Consider the following 15,783-nt stretch of genomic DNA (forward strand, 5'->3'; position numbering starts at 1 on the left):
ATTGTATATATTCACATCAGTGTTGAAGTTTAAATAAGACTACATGTTTCTGTAACGATTGTTCCACGTTTTTTTAACATTTGGTATATATCTGGTTTCTCTCACAGTAGAACACGCCGATTTACGAATATTACAGGCCATAGCTCTTCTCAAATGATACGATTACAATGCAAAATGTTGAAAACGTTCCGATCCCGCGATCTTCGTCTCGTAGGCATGCGGTATAACGTGACTGAATGGTTTTCAATCCCGCTGTGTCACGTAGAATAAAATCCAACTTCAAACCTTCTCAGCGCCTGCACGTAATGATATTTACGTCTGGTTTTTGGGTTGCGGTGAGGTGGGGATGTATCTGTAAAGTTTGGTGCAATAGGCCTGATTCAGGTCGTTATTGATTGTTGAGGCCTCGCAGGTATAGAAGTCTGATATGCTGTCCTGGCACAATGAGAATACTTGAAACTTGAGAGGAGGGCATGAAGAAAAAAGTACTGCAGGTTCGGCAGCTGACTGTCAAAAATAATAATCACTGAAATGGCTGACCTGTTTTCCGCTGTGCTGTTTCTTTGAATGAAATTTGAACCATTCGTACGATTGTTGGTTATTTCCAATCTCCGTCTGATAATGGATATAATGGCAATGAAAAATAATCTACCTTCGGAGGTCGATTCTAATTTTGCCATCAGCTGCAGCGTGAGACTTGCAAAGATCAGGTAACTATTTCACCTAGGTAATTCTGCGACACGATACTTCTGTATATAATAATATACAACCCATCCATATTTTGTCATTACACATTAGACATATTACGTAACGACGTTTCGGCATGATATTATACTCGGACGACAGCAAACATACGCTGATTCTTATACCACCACAGCTTTCAGACTTGTATAAAAAGCTGCGTTGTATCTGCGAACGTTTATCGCTGGTCAGTCGCTGTGTTTTTTTTTGAGTAAAATCGATGCAATTTATGGGAGGAACAGACGCGTGGTTATTGGAATTTCGCGTTTCATGCGTGTGAAATGTGTTATGTGGTGTATGGGGAGGGAAGATAAAAATATTGAACAAAAAATATAGGCATTGCGGTCACGTTGTTTTTATAACACCACGTTTTTTTTCTTCGTCATTCAACGATCAATGTACGTTCGTGTATATCTATCATAGGACGTATAACTCCAGCTGGAATGATGAGAAAATTGGCATTACATTTAAATACGAGTGATATTTTTTGAAAACCCCGAAACCCCATATATTTATGCGGGAATGTGATCTATTTCGAACATGTAGAGAAAAGTTTGTCACAGACTGTCGTTGAGAACCATTGACTAATGGAAGAAATGATATTTCTATTTTTCAGGCACAGAGACCGGAACAAAGTGTAATGCAGGCCCTGGAAAGCCTGAACGACTCGCAGGTGAACGATTTCCTTTCAGGGAAAGCACCGTTGAACCTGACTATGCGACTGGGGGACCACATGATGCTGATACAGCTGCAGTTGTCGACTGTGACGCCGGCGGCACCAGCTGGTGTACCCGGTGGCTCGACGACGGCAACGACGACGTCTAGCAGCTCTACGACGATGCACGCGGGCAACACGTCCTCGACCTCGTCCTCGTCCTCGTCCTCGTCGACGACGCAGAGCAGGAGATCGTACGTTATACCGGCACCAAGGACGCCGAAGACACCGCCGAAAGTTCAGGGAAATAACGCAGCGGCGAGAACCTCGTCCCTTATCAGTAGCCTAGCTTCTATATTACAGGCAGCGACGAATTGCAATTCAAATTTATCGTCGTCGACGACCACGACGACGACAACAACCACGACGATGGAGTCCTCGGCAACCTCGACCTGCAACACGGCGCCCACCGTAGCAAGCAAGTCCACCACCTTACCCCGTAACTCCACGGCTAGTCCAACGAACCTCGAACACTCACCCATAACACGAACCCATTACTGCACGACAGAATCGCCAGCCTCGCCGACGCCCTCCCCGCCACCCTCGGCCCAGTCCTTACCTTCCTCCGCGTCGACGGTCGGCCACTTTCCGAGATCAGGGGGCAGTTCACCCTTATCGACGTCGGGGAGCCGTCAGTCCTGCATCCTCCACCACCACAACCACAACCACAACCACAGCCACCACCACAGTCACCATCATCACAGTCACAATCACAGCCACAGTCACAGTCATCATCACTCTAGGAACAAATTGTTGTCGTTTGATCCCCTTCACCCGTCAACCTCAGCGGATCCCACCTCCTCGACCTCGTCTATCGTAGAGGCTGCCGGTAGTCAGCAGCAGTCTACGGCGTTAGGCACACCACAGAAAAAGAAATTATGCACGAATCATCATCACCAGCAACAACAAGAACAGCAACAACAACACCAGGTACAACAGACTGATATGGAACCGAATGCGAGAAAGATCGACAAGGAATCTGGAACGGAGAACGTTGTGTCGTCTCTGGCTTCTTGTACTTCACCCGAAAGTCCTAACGGGAACAACGCCGTTGACGGAGGGAAGCCAACCGCCACTCTCGACACCAGAGCTCTTGCAGAGGCATCGCGAAATCTCACACAGACGCTGAAGCAACTCTCCTCTGAGGTACTCACCTCGCGGGTCCACCTCGCTGAGGTATACATTACTTAAAAAAAAAAAAAAAAAAAAAGAAAAAAGAAAAATCCCTTGATTTGCGTCACTCACGTTGTTGTCGATTCATCTTTACGTATAATAATATTTTCATTATTTTGCTATATGTAATAATTAAATGATGATATTGCTTAAATCTTTCAATTTTAACATTCTCTTCTCTTTCACACTAGCAACTTTCAAAGGAGAACGCGTATTGACTAGATATATGTTTCATTTTATACTTCGGGCGTGGGAATTAATTTTACAAGCAATGTTTTCGTTGCTACAGTTTTTTCGACTCGTCAAATTTATTAAATTCTTTACGGTACATTTTCAAATATACTTGAAGCAGTTCAAACTTTTTTTTTCTGCGGTCTTTACAATAGATGCTCATTATTTATAGAATGGAATGTTATGTCCCAGTATTGATGATTTTGTCGACAATTTTTCTCTGCTTACAACTAGATTCTCACTAAAAGCATGTAATTATGAATATAATCGTATAATAGTGGGTTTTTTTTTTTTTTTTAGTATATGTATTTTTTTTTTTTTTAATAATGTATACATTTTTTTATTTTATTTATTTTCATTGTTTAAATCATTCACGGAGACGAGAAATCAGATTTGAAAAAACACCGCGCAAAACAGTATTCTTACGATATCTTTTGAATTATGATTTCCTCGTTGACGTGCATTTTTAATTTTGAATAAGTAATACTCACGTTTTTCACTCACTCTACCGTTGAATCAATTGCAAATGTTATTGTAACTACTAAATTGAAGATTTTGTAAAAATTTTGGCTTTTAAAATTCCGCAAAGTTGCCAAAATTGGTAATTTTTCCACATCCTTCTTGCCCAGGGAATGTCTTACCTTTTATATGCACCAACAGTGACACAATAATGGGAAACTGTTACTTAACCGTTGCAACAAGTTCTGATTTCTATTTTTACAACGCCTTATAAAGAAACAAGGGTCTGAGTTGAAGAAGGTATTGCCCAACTGGTGAAGTCGATTCCTCGCCTTATTCGAAGTATGTAATACTTGTACCGTCCACCGTGATGGCTGGGTGTTTAGAGAAAGAGGTAAAGATAAAAAAAGACAGAGAAAAAAATTAATAAATGAATAAACAAACAAACAAAGCGTTCAGATGCCTACGACGACTTTACCGTTCTAATAATGTGTAACGTAACGTAACGTAATGTCTCACCCTCCGTTGCTACAGCACGTAGCTGTCGGCCCAAAGTGGCCAATGGCTCGTGCAACTTTTCTAAATATCAGAGATCTTTGCACAATTAGGAGAATGCGAGGCGTAGGCAAGGGGCAATAATAGAGAGCATGCATCACCACGGGAAGGGAGTTTACTCCGGGACGTTCAGCGGCACGCTTAATCCGGCGCTTCAGGATCGTCACGGACGGCCGAAACGGGACATCAGTACCATTATTCACATATTGAATGATCTGCTGTGCGCCACTCCCGCCGCTGCCGCTGGACACTACAGACATCACAGGCATTCCCATGCGACCACCAACAGACAGCAGCAATCCACGGCAACTATTTCCAGTACAACAACAACTACAACTACCACCACGACTACCTCCGGTGAACCCGTTATCACCAAAACTACCTTCAGGACAGGTATGGTTTTACTACTTCATATACTTTTTTATAAAAAAAAATTCTGCTGGTAATCTCAACTGCGGTATTTGGAATAATTTGTTGACTGACTACTAACGGATGCTCGTTTCTTTGTCCATGCAGAAGAATTGTCAAGGGAGAATGAGGCGACCAAGGGAAAGATGAAGCGACTACGATTGGTAATGGAACAGAGAAGAGCGAAGAGGAAAGCGAGAAGACAGGCCAGGGCTGCGCCTTACACAACACAATGGGCGGCACTGACGCCCAATCCAGATAACACTTCCACGTCGGCATCAACAAATTCTAATACAAATACCGAACCGCAAAGCGAACCCGAATTGCAACCTTGCAGTCCTGAGCCAGTAGTAGCTTGAAATCATACCTCTTTTACACGATATTCGTACTCAATTGTACCTCTACGTCACGTTGTCCTAGAAATTATTTACACTGATTTCTGTTCGGTTTTATCGACGCGTAATAATGAACGCGAGGTTGAGAAAAGCTTTAATTAATACGCTACACTTATATTGTATGCACTGTAGTTAATTACTTAATCTTGAGAAAAACAATTAGATGACAATAATAACGCGCAACAAAAACCGAAAATTTTGTTGTAAAAATATATAATTAATTGCCGGGATAACGATAATGACGTATGCGAGGTATAAAGAAAAAAAAAAAAAAACTATTATTATATTGTCGGATGAGTATTGGAGGAAGAGTAAATTATAATATTATAGCTTTCAAGCAGGTCAATATGAGAATTCGTCAACGCGTTAATCGACGGATTAGGACCATCGTGTTATCCCCTCGCTATATGCGTACATATTCATTTGTTAAGTGAGACTTGTAATTTGTATCATATTTAACGTTAACATCGTAAAAACGAATAATACAGTTAGACTAATGTACTGAATGAAACAAAGAGGAGAAGAGATAGAGAAGGAAAAAAAAAAAAAAAATTTAACGAATCATTATCATGTCGTTCTTTGACCGTCGCCGATATATTATTATGTGGCTGTCTAGGCCATCTTCGTCATAGACGATTATATTATATATCCAAGCTATAAGATTTATTAGTTGTTGAGAAAAAGAGTCAAGAAAGTTGGGCTACCAGGTGTGTAGGTGGTCCCGCGACGTGGCCTTGATGCTGCGATTTCGTTTAGGTTTTTTAGCTATTAAATATTATTATTATTATTATTGTCATCATTAATATCATTATATCGAGTTAGGTTTACAAAGGATGAGTTATTACTATTATTATTATTATCATTATTATGAACTACAGTTTTGCAAACTGGCTCAATATTGTAACATACATTTATGAAAACTTTATCAAGTACCAAAATAAATGAATAAATAAATACTGCTTGCTAAGCTATGGTAGAATGAAATTTCGTGTTGTTATCAACAACCGTAAGCATCTATAGATTGAATAGAATATAGAAATAATAATTGAATATACATATAGGTAAGTGTTGTGTCTGTGCGTGTTTAGTAGTTAAGCTCGCCTTGGAACCAAAACACCCGCCGCTGCATTGTGGAATAGATAATTAATTTGTCTTTACGACGTTCCTTTATAGTTACTCCGATAGAATTCAATTGAAAGAATTAAACAATGATTGTATTATATATAATGTTAAAATACATTTGTATGTAGTAATACAGACCATTGTTACTACACAATAATCCTTCGCACGTGTCATTCGCTACCTTTGTACGACGCTCTTTGATCTTAAGCGTTATATATGTATACCTATGTCGAGATACAATGAAAAGGAAAGAGAAAAAACAAAAAAGAATTTTAGAAATACATGCAAGTAAGAAGTGACGAATAACTATGTAAACAACTATAGAATACAGTGACGAAATAGCACTACAAATTTGGAGCGTCTCTTTTAGTTCCCGTCATATTCCAAATATCCATTTTATTTTATTTTTTTAAACTAATACCTCGACTATCTTTCCGTTCAAAGCTTACACTTTTTCTATCCATCAGTTTTCACAATGTTGAATAATGAATTAAAAGGAATGGAACAAAAGTTTTCTAGCGAATTAAGTAATCTTTGACCACGTGCTTCCTTACATTCCCTATATCCCCATTGTCTGTTAACTCTGAGTAGTAAAATTTGGGAACAATATCTGGTGTTTGTTAGTTGTAAGTCAGTTATACAAAGTGACAAACAATGTAGCCGAAGCTAAAACTAGACGATTCAGAAACCCTACGGTAATTAACGATTCACGATACTTGAACAATGCGGAATGCGTTATCTGACGAAATGATGAAAAGTATAGTAAATATTAGTCAACGTATCAATAAAAATTGACCAGAATCTGTTTCTCTTTGGGCAAATTGTTCTTGGTTTTGTGTATTTATTTTTATGAAATCTATAGTTAATCAAAGATCGCGGTTGCGAATGAAATAACTATCCACAACTGGTAATAAATCGATATGCAGCGATTTAAAATCTGTTCGCAAATTACTCAACAAATTCGAACAACTCTTTGATAATGATTAATATTATTGGTAGATTTTCTTGTTTCTATTACAATTTGTTGTTAGATACTGCGTTATGCTCTTGAGACACTTAATTTTAAAATGTTTACATTTATTTGTTGATCACAATATTATTTGTTACTAAAGTGTATAAGAATGGAAGCAAGATGTGCGTTGATAAAAACTTTGGATAAATTTTGAATTTTGAAATGAGTGATCACTGATCAATATTTTCACCTGTTTAGTTCTCCAAAGATTCGAATGTTGAACTTCGTTATCATTATACTGTGCAGTTGGAGGCAATAATGATAAACTAGGATTGTAAAGTAATGTGACGAGTTAATTAAGTGAACAAATAAACGTGAGCCCTTACAAAAACTTTAATGTTTCCGGTGAATGATTGTTACGTACCGTAAAATGATAATATACTTTATACCATGGCCAACATGGCATCACCACCCGAATTGAAAAATTTGAACGCCCTTATTTTTTGCAAATAATGGAATAATTATCCCATTAAAATAACTATGATAAAAAAAATTTTCCGCATAAAGTAATTAGTGTAACAATAATAAGTACAGACTTCAACTCGCAATAATTTATTCAAATCAGTTCGCGATTCCATTGTAATTTTTATTCTTCATAATTGAAAGTAATACTCAACTTAATAATAATTCTCTTTGTCTATATTGAATTGGATATCAAACGTACATAATTAAAAAATTGGAACTATTTCTGAGAATATATTTGATATTTGATTCGTTTTTAAACTACTTCATCGCCATTCTTATTATATCATTCTACTTAAACTAAGTGATGATGGGATGCACAAGTCTATGCAATATGGAGAAAACGTTACATCTTTTTGTCTAACTTAATTGAATAATGAAATTTACCTCGTTAGAAAAAAACATGCGGTGCTTTTATGTACCCTGTTTTATACAATAGATGATTGTATTCAGGCAAATTTATAAACGGCGATTTTTAAGTAGGACTCAATCTGATAAAGTTAGGTAAGTTAATAACGTAATCTCATTTACTTTAATTACACATATGGGAGTCGACAAAATTTGAACTAAATGACGATAATGACACTTGAGAAATCGGGCGACAGAATAAGTTGTGAAGAATGATCCGAATCCGCGAATCATGGAGGACGCTGATGTGAGTATTATAATAAAAAAGATTAGAACAAAATTAATACATTTTTGATATTTGATTTTGATTGGAACGAAATCTACATGACTCGCGAAATTATGACTTTTGTAGACGTGTGACCAATGAAAAAAGCTCAAATACCCGTAAATATCAGTGTGTGAAGTGATTAATGCAACCCTGCATAAGATTCATAATTCCTTTTCAAAGTGACCGCGTTACAACATTTATCACTTTCATGTAACCTGGTCATTGCGTACAAAACGTGTTACTGTACGAACGTTTTGCCGATAGTTTCTGATTGTTATTGGCTTTCGGAAAAATGGTTTGCCATAAAACTGGCTTTCACTGTAACCGAGAGTAAATATTAAGTACACAATGTTCATGTATCGACAGCAAATTTGCACGGCGGAAGACGTGCACATTATGATCTAGTAAATGATCCATACATACTGGTAACAAAAATCCCTTTCGGTACTATTGAAGTAGCACCTATTGACGATTATATGAAGAAAAAAAAATTAAATTACACAGACAGCATATTTACATAACATATTTCAAAAAGTATTGTTCAGTCAACATGTGATCATCATTGGTCATTCAAACAATTGCTGGGTAGAAATCAAGCAATAGAAGGTTAGAATAAAAAGTGTTGATAGAGAATCAAAACGAAAAACCTAATGCTAACTTCACACGTGTAATTACAATATAATATTATATTATCATTATCATTATTAGTATTATAAATATTTGTGTGAATAATATCAAATAGGTGTTAGAAGTCATGTGATGATAATAATATATTTCCATTATTCTACACGAGGTGAGGTGAACGGATGGTCGAGCGAAATTGGTGTCTAGAATCGTATATTAATACAGATTGATTTTTTTGGTTATAGTTTTGCGACACATGTGGCACGTTTTAAGCGGCGCAGCGCAATGCTCACACGCACCGTGTCCACAAAGGAAGGCTACGTTTCTCCGCCGTTCCATGCAAATGCTGCATGTGTTGGCTTCTTCCAAATCGGCAACTCGAGACTCAAGGTAACGCAATCTTTCCAAATCTTTGTCTTTGTCCTCTTCTTTCCTCCTCTTCCCGTCCACGTCCACGCTGCTGTCCTCTGCCTGCTCGTTGTCTAGCGTTCGCTCATCTAGTTTATTGGTGACAATATTATTAATTGCAAAGCTGTAATGCACTGCTTTCTGCGTAAGCTGTGAAAGTTGGTGAATCTTTTGGCTTACCTTGACTCACACGACGTTTAGCATTATTCCGACCACATCGTAAACATCCATATGATACTACGTTGCTACCGGGTACACCAGTCATATCTTCTTGCTTATTTCTTGTTGCTCCCGAACATGTTGCACACTCTTCAGAGTCTTGCCTTTGTTCATCCTTTCTCAATCTCTCTTCTGACGATTCTGTTACTGGTTCTCTTTCTATCTGGCTCGGCAGTGTCTCTGCAATTCTACATAGGGGGCTACTCGTGGGTCCACTGCTGCCGAAAAATCATTCGAAACATTACTTAACTCGTTTAATTTTACTTTTTTTTCTCCACGTCACGGTATGCCTATTACTATTCGAGCGTTGAAAAATTGTTTTACAACCTTGCTTCTCACCTTGGTACTTCACTACTGATGGTTATAGCTGTATGATAAGAACGTAACAGATCAGCTAAAGCTGCGTATTCTGGGTCCGCGTGTAGCAAGTCCAATGCCGACTTGCCTTTAGTACTCCTTACTTGCTCTAACAGAAGCCCAGAATTGTCCGAACTGACGAGGAAGCATGCCAAAGCCATTTCCGGTCTTGCTCCTCGCCTTAGTAAATTTTGCGAAATCTGAATTGATCAACATGTTGAAACGAACTGTGTACAACCAATTATTGTCTAGACAACCACAAAATATTACAAAATTTCCATACCGAACGTGACATCTGATCAACTTACCGCGTGTATAACTGAAAATTCGCTATTTCCATCGGTCGGTGTGACGCTGGTGGGATGGGGTCGGCATTTAGTGATGGCTATGTGAAGTGCAGTATCCCCGTCTTCATCCTGGGCAAGAATGTCTGCATGGTGTTGGACCAGTAATTCAACGAGTTCCAAGTGTCCCTGAGAGGTAGCCAAATGCAGTGGCGTCTGACGACGGTTGTTACGCAAATCTACACGCGCACAACCACCCGTAGGCGAAAGGAGCGTCGCCACAACGTCACGATGCCCATTTAGAGCTGCCAAGTGAAGAGCCGCGAATCCATCCTCTTTTTTTATGTCTACCAGCTGTCTTGCTTTAACCACAAGCTTTTCAGTCGCGCTGTAATATATTGATAATTGTTTCTTCAAGAAGCTACATTGAAGAGAGAGGTCTCTAAATTGTATTTAGAATTGAATTTGGAATATTCTCTTTGTTAATACTGTTGTTTGATAATGTAGCCACCAGTGTGGGTCAAAAATCGCTTACAACGTGTTCCCCTTCAAAGCTGCATGATGAAGTATGTTAAACCCTCTTCTATTGCGAAGCGTCACATCAAGGCGGTCGCACAAGCATAAAGCTTCAACAATGTCAAGGTCATCTTTGCCAATTGCATCATGTAGCGCTGTATCTCCATATTCATCTTGAAGATTGACATCGCATCCATGTCGTAACAGAATTCGGACACATGCGGCATGCTGCTTGTTTACTGCCACATGCAACGCACTACACTTGCTGTTATTTACTGCATCAACAGCTGCACCTCGTGCCACCAACAATTCCATTATTTCCGGCTGGTTTCTGCAAAAATATAATTTAACTTTACTTACTTCCACCAAATTTTTTGAGGTAACAATAATTTTGTCTTAGATTAGCAATAAGTTTGTTGGGATGAATGTGAAATATGTATAATACCCAAATGCAGCGTAGTGAAGAGGGGAATCCCCGTCTTCGTCTACTGCTTGGAGGGATGCGCCAGCATCTATTAGTAATGAACAGATGTCGCACTGACCCTGGTGGGCGGCAATTTGCAGGCACGTTTTCTCACCACCTCCTGGTCTGGTAGATCTTGCATCAACTTTACCAGGATTTTTACGTAAAAATTCTTTAACTGCAGTAACTCCAGCTTCTCCGCAGGCTGCGTCTCTGAGCAATTTCTCTACTTCGTTGTCAATACTATTATCACCTGATCCTGTGACGCCATCGGGACGCCAGGACGGATTTAATGCATCTGCAGCATGAAGATTCGTAATGAAAATTTGTACTTTGATCCGAAATATGCACATGACATAAATGGGAAATTTGAAACATCAATTAATTATTAATACCCACTCGAGCGATCTCTGAAGCGATTAGCATCACCTTGACCTCCATTTCCTGGTCTTGTGGGTGGAACCAATGTTACGTTTGCTGGATTAAAAGTCCATGTGTGCCCATCAAATTCTACCCGAATGTCTCCATCCGAATAAATTTTAATTACTTTTCCTGTTTTCCCCAAAACCTATGGTGTATCGTAAAATTTATGTAAATTAATTTCGGATCTGTGGTTGAAAGTGGACAGAACAAGAAGGCGAGAGGTGTAAGAATGTTCATAACTAAACGCTGGCAGACGCATCAAAGAATTTTTAGTCTTCTTTGTAATGGAAAGTACTTTGACTATTTAACGCATTTGGATCAAGAAAATAGACCATGTCGCCTTCATGAACAGTTCGATAGAATTTTCTATTACAGTTTTCATAACATCTATCCATTCTCCATGGCCACGTTGATAATGCTTGACAGATGTAGCATCAGTCTTGACCCTAACAATGTCTCCAAGTGTAAATGTATCTTTGGTAGTGACTTTGGTCAATGATCCCGGATGGAAAGTCCACCGATTATTGCAAGATTCGTACTGGACTCTAATATCACCCTTATCTGTGACTCGATGAACTGTACCAATCTGAAATAAATAATATTATGTTCCTAACGAAATTAAGAAAATGCAAATCGATAAACAATATTCGGTATTGTTACATCTGAAATACGATTTTGATTAAATAATTAGTAGATAAGTATGTGTTATCAAACATCAGACTATAAATTTTATTATATTTTCTAGTTCTACGATATTTAGAAGTGAAATATAGAAGGAAATTCTAAGCGTCATTTTAATAGATGTGATTGAATCCTAATAGCACGTACCTTTCCAATATATTCAGCCATGCGTGGATTCCAGCCACCGTGACCAATTTGCATTTGTTTTAGTGTATCGACTTCCATTAGAACTCTGACCTTGTCGCCGACATTAAAAGACAAATGTCGAGGGCTTAGAGTAGGATTACTACCATTAGGTGTTGTGGGTTGATCCATAACTGGCATCATCATCACAATGTGTCCAAGAACAGGTAAGTGCTGTTTGTAATAAGTACCGCACGTAGCTTCTTCAACATAGCAGAGATCAACGCACCCTTTGTAGCCAAGTCTATACACGTTTGTGGTACCAGTCGACCATGTCACTGTTGCTACTGACCGACTACTTTCATTGTCCCATCCACGAATATCCATTACACGGCCAGTTTTATCTGTATGGCATATTATGCAATGTTTATTCATCATTTACCAGCCACTTATCAAGTATTTCTTGGCATAATTTTACAGCAAACTAATTTACTCTTAATTCTTTGAAACCTTGATATATGTTAGATGAGGATGGTTTTTTAAAACATTTTTTAGAGTAAAATTAGAAATACTTTTCTGAAAGTGAATTAGAAACTGGCGCTTTATAGGAGTAACAGAATTTTGTTTCCAAGTCTGCAATTTATCTTTTGAGTCCATAAAAGGTAATATCAGGTGTCAATCAGGTTTTGCTAGCTAAGTAGTTAATGGTTCTTTAGTACTCAAAATGAAATCGATTTGGACACAAATTTTTTACACTTGAGATTCCTGAACTTTTGCAAAATTTTCAGATTGAAAATGCACAATTTCCATACCGTTTGTTTGGGTTTCTAAAAACTCACAAGATTGTTCAAACCCACATACCGGGACCGTCGTCTTGATTACCCCACTCCCAATCTGGTCCCCTCACAACTTTGGCACCAATGAATATCCCTTTTAATGGTATTTTAGTGCAGCCTTCTCTTGGGGTCAGTTGCACACTGTAAAAAAAAATACAACTTGGGAAATGCATTGAGCGAAATTTTGCTGTCATGAACGAAATGAAACAAACATAGTTTTAACTAAACAAGAATAAAATTGAAACTCACCCCACAGCGTTGGCAGTTTGAAATCTCTGGAAGGTATGATTAAGGTAATGAACATCCGCCATATAGCACTGGGTACACAAATCGTAGTCAATGCACTGCGCACACTTCCATCTGATGCCTGCAATTCCGTGTCTTTTACAGCCGTCACAGATTATGTTTGAGTGCTTGATACCGGCAGCTGCGTTGTCAAAGACCAGTAGATCGTAGGCGCCCTGATATCCGATTCTATAATTACTTCTCGACCCCCTGTCCCACTGCACAATTACAGTCTTGTCAGGTGTCTTCTCAGCGGTGTTTGCAGTCGAATTTGAAGGGTTACCAGAGCCAGACGACTTCCCAACTTCTATGACAGTGCCTGCGTGGCCCTCGCCACCGTCCTGGTCTTCCCAAGTCCAATGTGGGCCGCGAACAACCCGCAATCCCACTTCCATATCTCTTGAGGAAAATGATCGTGTTTATCCTGGAGTTAATCATTTGTTATACATACTTGTATTTGTGTATCGTTAATACAGCGCGTGCTGTGTGTATGTGTAGGCGTATTATTTTCCTCCTGAGTTTAGAAGATTTCCTTATTGCGCATTATGAATAATCGTATCGCAAATTAGCGATTCCTACTCTTCGTTTGCGTTGCTACCACGCAATGTATTTCAAGTCATGTACTAATCAGGATGAGCAACGAACTGTGATGCGAGGTCGACGTCTCTGCACCTAGGCTTGCGCGCGTACTTACAGATATAAGCGATGTATTCCCGTTTCCTCAATTAAAACGTCAAACGGAACTCACCTACGACAACATCGTCAAGCACAGATATCACGAGTGAACTGCACAGAGAGTACAATTTTCAATGTAAACGATGTCGGCAGCTAATTAGGTATTTTACTATGCGGGTAACCCAAAATAACCCGACATTTTTACAGTATTATTACTTACACATCTTATATGCGTGATCTAATCCTGTGTTCCCAGCGATCACGGACTACGGAAATATCACATAGTTTGCAGACTACCATCGACATATAGTATAGACCACGCAATCCGGCATGAAGGCCTTAGAAAAGTGCCCACTAGATTTAGACAGAGAGAACGAGGTGGGGGTCAATTGCTTTCTCTCTCTATCATATTGCTACGCTGCTGAATGGAAAGAAACGGAGATTGACCGCCACCAGTGGCTATCTCTTTCTACAGCTGGCCGTATTCTACTGGCCTAAGCGTAGTCCATACTACATATATGTCGATGCAGATTATACGTAGCTTCTCATATTCTCCATAGGCATCGTAGGAGCTACGGGGAAAACCCGAAAGGTGAGTAAGATTGTGAAATTCGGTGAAAATTTATGACAAGCTTGACGCGGATGACACCGAACAAAGCGCTACGTAAAATTTAGGTACCTCGCATTCAAATTACTTACATGGTACCGGATTGGAACGTGTGATTTATTCATTGCATGAGTATGTAGCTAAATACGCGAATACTTTATACTGGTGTTTTTCCTCGACCTATTAGAGATCAACTCTATTTATCCTGGTTCGGTTTTCCCCAACCGCTAAGCAAACAGGATAAATTGGGATGTACTCGATATCAAGTAGCGCGTTTTGCAATAAACCTATTTCGTTATTTTTCCTCCTTCCATGAATTTTAATGCCTTTGGTTTCAAAATAGTTACAGCAATACACTATTCGAAAAAAACAAACATAAAAGAGAATATAAGTTAATAATATAATCGAAAAAGCCTGCGAATTAACATGGTGCTTTAAAATGATTCTGGTGAATAATAATAATGATACGCATCAAAGTTCAAAATTCAAATACTATACATAGAGTATACTTTATTTGCCATGGGATTATGAAATAATAGCAAGTATATTAGAAACTCCTAGAGTAAAGTTCTTAACTTTTCCCGTGTAATTTCACAATTTAGTGCGCTTCGGTTAGATTTAACGCTGACTGAAATAAAATATCAAAATCTTGAGTGATATATGAGATATGTATGTCATCTGATCAGAACTTATGTACCGCAATACATGCATCATATTTCAGAGGAAGTTTCAATATATTTAGAGCTGATTCATTAAAAAACGACCTTGAGTCGTATTCTGTGAAGTGTATCAACGTCTCTGCACGTTAGAAATCGAAGCAATTTAGGCGAGTATGGCGGTTGAGATTACTGAGAATGGTGAATAAACTTCGAATTTTCTCAATTAGCCAATATTGGGTCCAATGTTGATAAAAAAGAACGCCCGTTAATTCTTACATCATATTCCCATATCTTCTTTATTCCGTCGAACTTGTGACATCTAAATCAACAGCCGAGGGGGTGGCTTTTGCCATGGGCTTATTGTAGTTATTGATCCCGGTAAATTAAGATCCGTACCAACAATTTCAATCATTGCGCAATTTCTGATGGGTTCTTTAGTCAACGTGCAGAACATGACGTAACTATTCGGAGTGACAAATTTCCTTATTCAAATTTTTTTAATGAAATTTGTAAGGCTAAGCAAGTAGGGTCTTACGGTAAAATTTAAATGAAATCAAGCAGGTGATTCTCGCGTACACATGCAGAGAACTACCACAAGTGCAAGTGAAAGTATGTAGATATATTTCTTATTCTCTGTGGCATAGCATCGAATGTAATTATCATTATGGCGACTA

At 38.6% G+C, this 15,783-nt stretch overlaps 2 protein-coding genes across 10 annotated transcripts in view; one reads left to right on the top strand and one right to left on the bottom strand.

Annotated features, from left to right (window-relative positions):
• The window catches only part of LOC124215809 (midnolin homolog), a 52,509-nt gene extending 46,579 nt beyond the window's left edge, over positions 1-5,930 (top strand). The window contains exons 3-5 of one of the 2 annotated variants that reach the window (XM_046619576.2): positions 1,358-2,632; positions 3,928-4,267; positions 4,391-5,930. In XM_046619576.2, coding sequence (XP_046475532.1) covers positions 1,358-2,632; positions 3,928-4,267; positions 4,391-4,641 — 1,866 coding nt within the window. In that variant the 3' untranslated portion in view covers positions 4,642-5,930. The remainder of the gene's footprint in view (positions 1-1,357; positions 2,633-3,927; positions 4,268-4,390) is intronic. The other variant, XM_046619578.2, reaches the window with a different exon arrangement.
• A 335-nt stretch (positions 5,931-6,265) lies between these two features.
• Positions 6,266-14,120, bottom strand: mib2 (mind bomb 2). 8 transcript variants are annotated; one of them, XM_046619569.2, is made up of 13 exons: positions 14,066-14,120; positions 13,917-13,954; positions 13,133-13,592; positions 12,909-13,024; positions 12,072-12,451; positions 11,617-11,829; positions 11,220-11,388; positions 10,803-11,118; positions 10,377-10,688; positions 9,866-10,229; positions 9,540-9,757; positions 9,162-9,418; positions 6,266-9,070 (listed from the first exon to the last, which is right to left on the bottom strand). In XM_046619569.2, exons 3-13 carry the CDS (start codon positions 13,561-13,563, stop codon positions 8,790-8,792), a joined length of 3,057 nt encoding a protein of 1,018 aa, XP_046475525.1. In that variant the 5' UTR covers positions 13,564-13,592; positions 13,917-13,954; positions 14,066-14,120; the 3' UTR covers positions 6,266-8,789. The 8 variants fall into 8 exon arrangements, with proteins under 8 accessions (XP_046475525.1, XP_046475528.1, XP_046475530.1 ...); XM_046619572.2 differs by having other exon boundaries at positions 13,863-13,954; positions 14,064-14,109; XM_046619574.2 differs by having other exon boundaries at positions 13,133-13,567; positions 14,064-14,104.
• Between the last annotated feature and the right edge of the window lie 1,663 nt (positions 14,121-15,783).

Source organism: Neodiprion pinetum, chromosome 4, assembly GCF_021155775.2.
Source record: "Neodiprion pinetum isolate iyNeoPine1 chromosome 4, iyNeoPine1.2, whole genome shotgun sequence".
Lineage (NCBI taxonomy): Eukaryota > Metazoa > Arthropoda > Insecta > Hymenoptera > Diprionidae > Neodiprion > Neodiprion pinetum.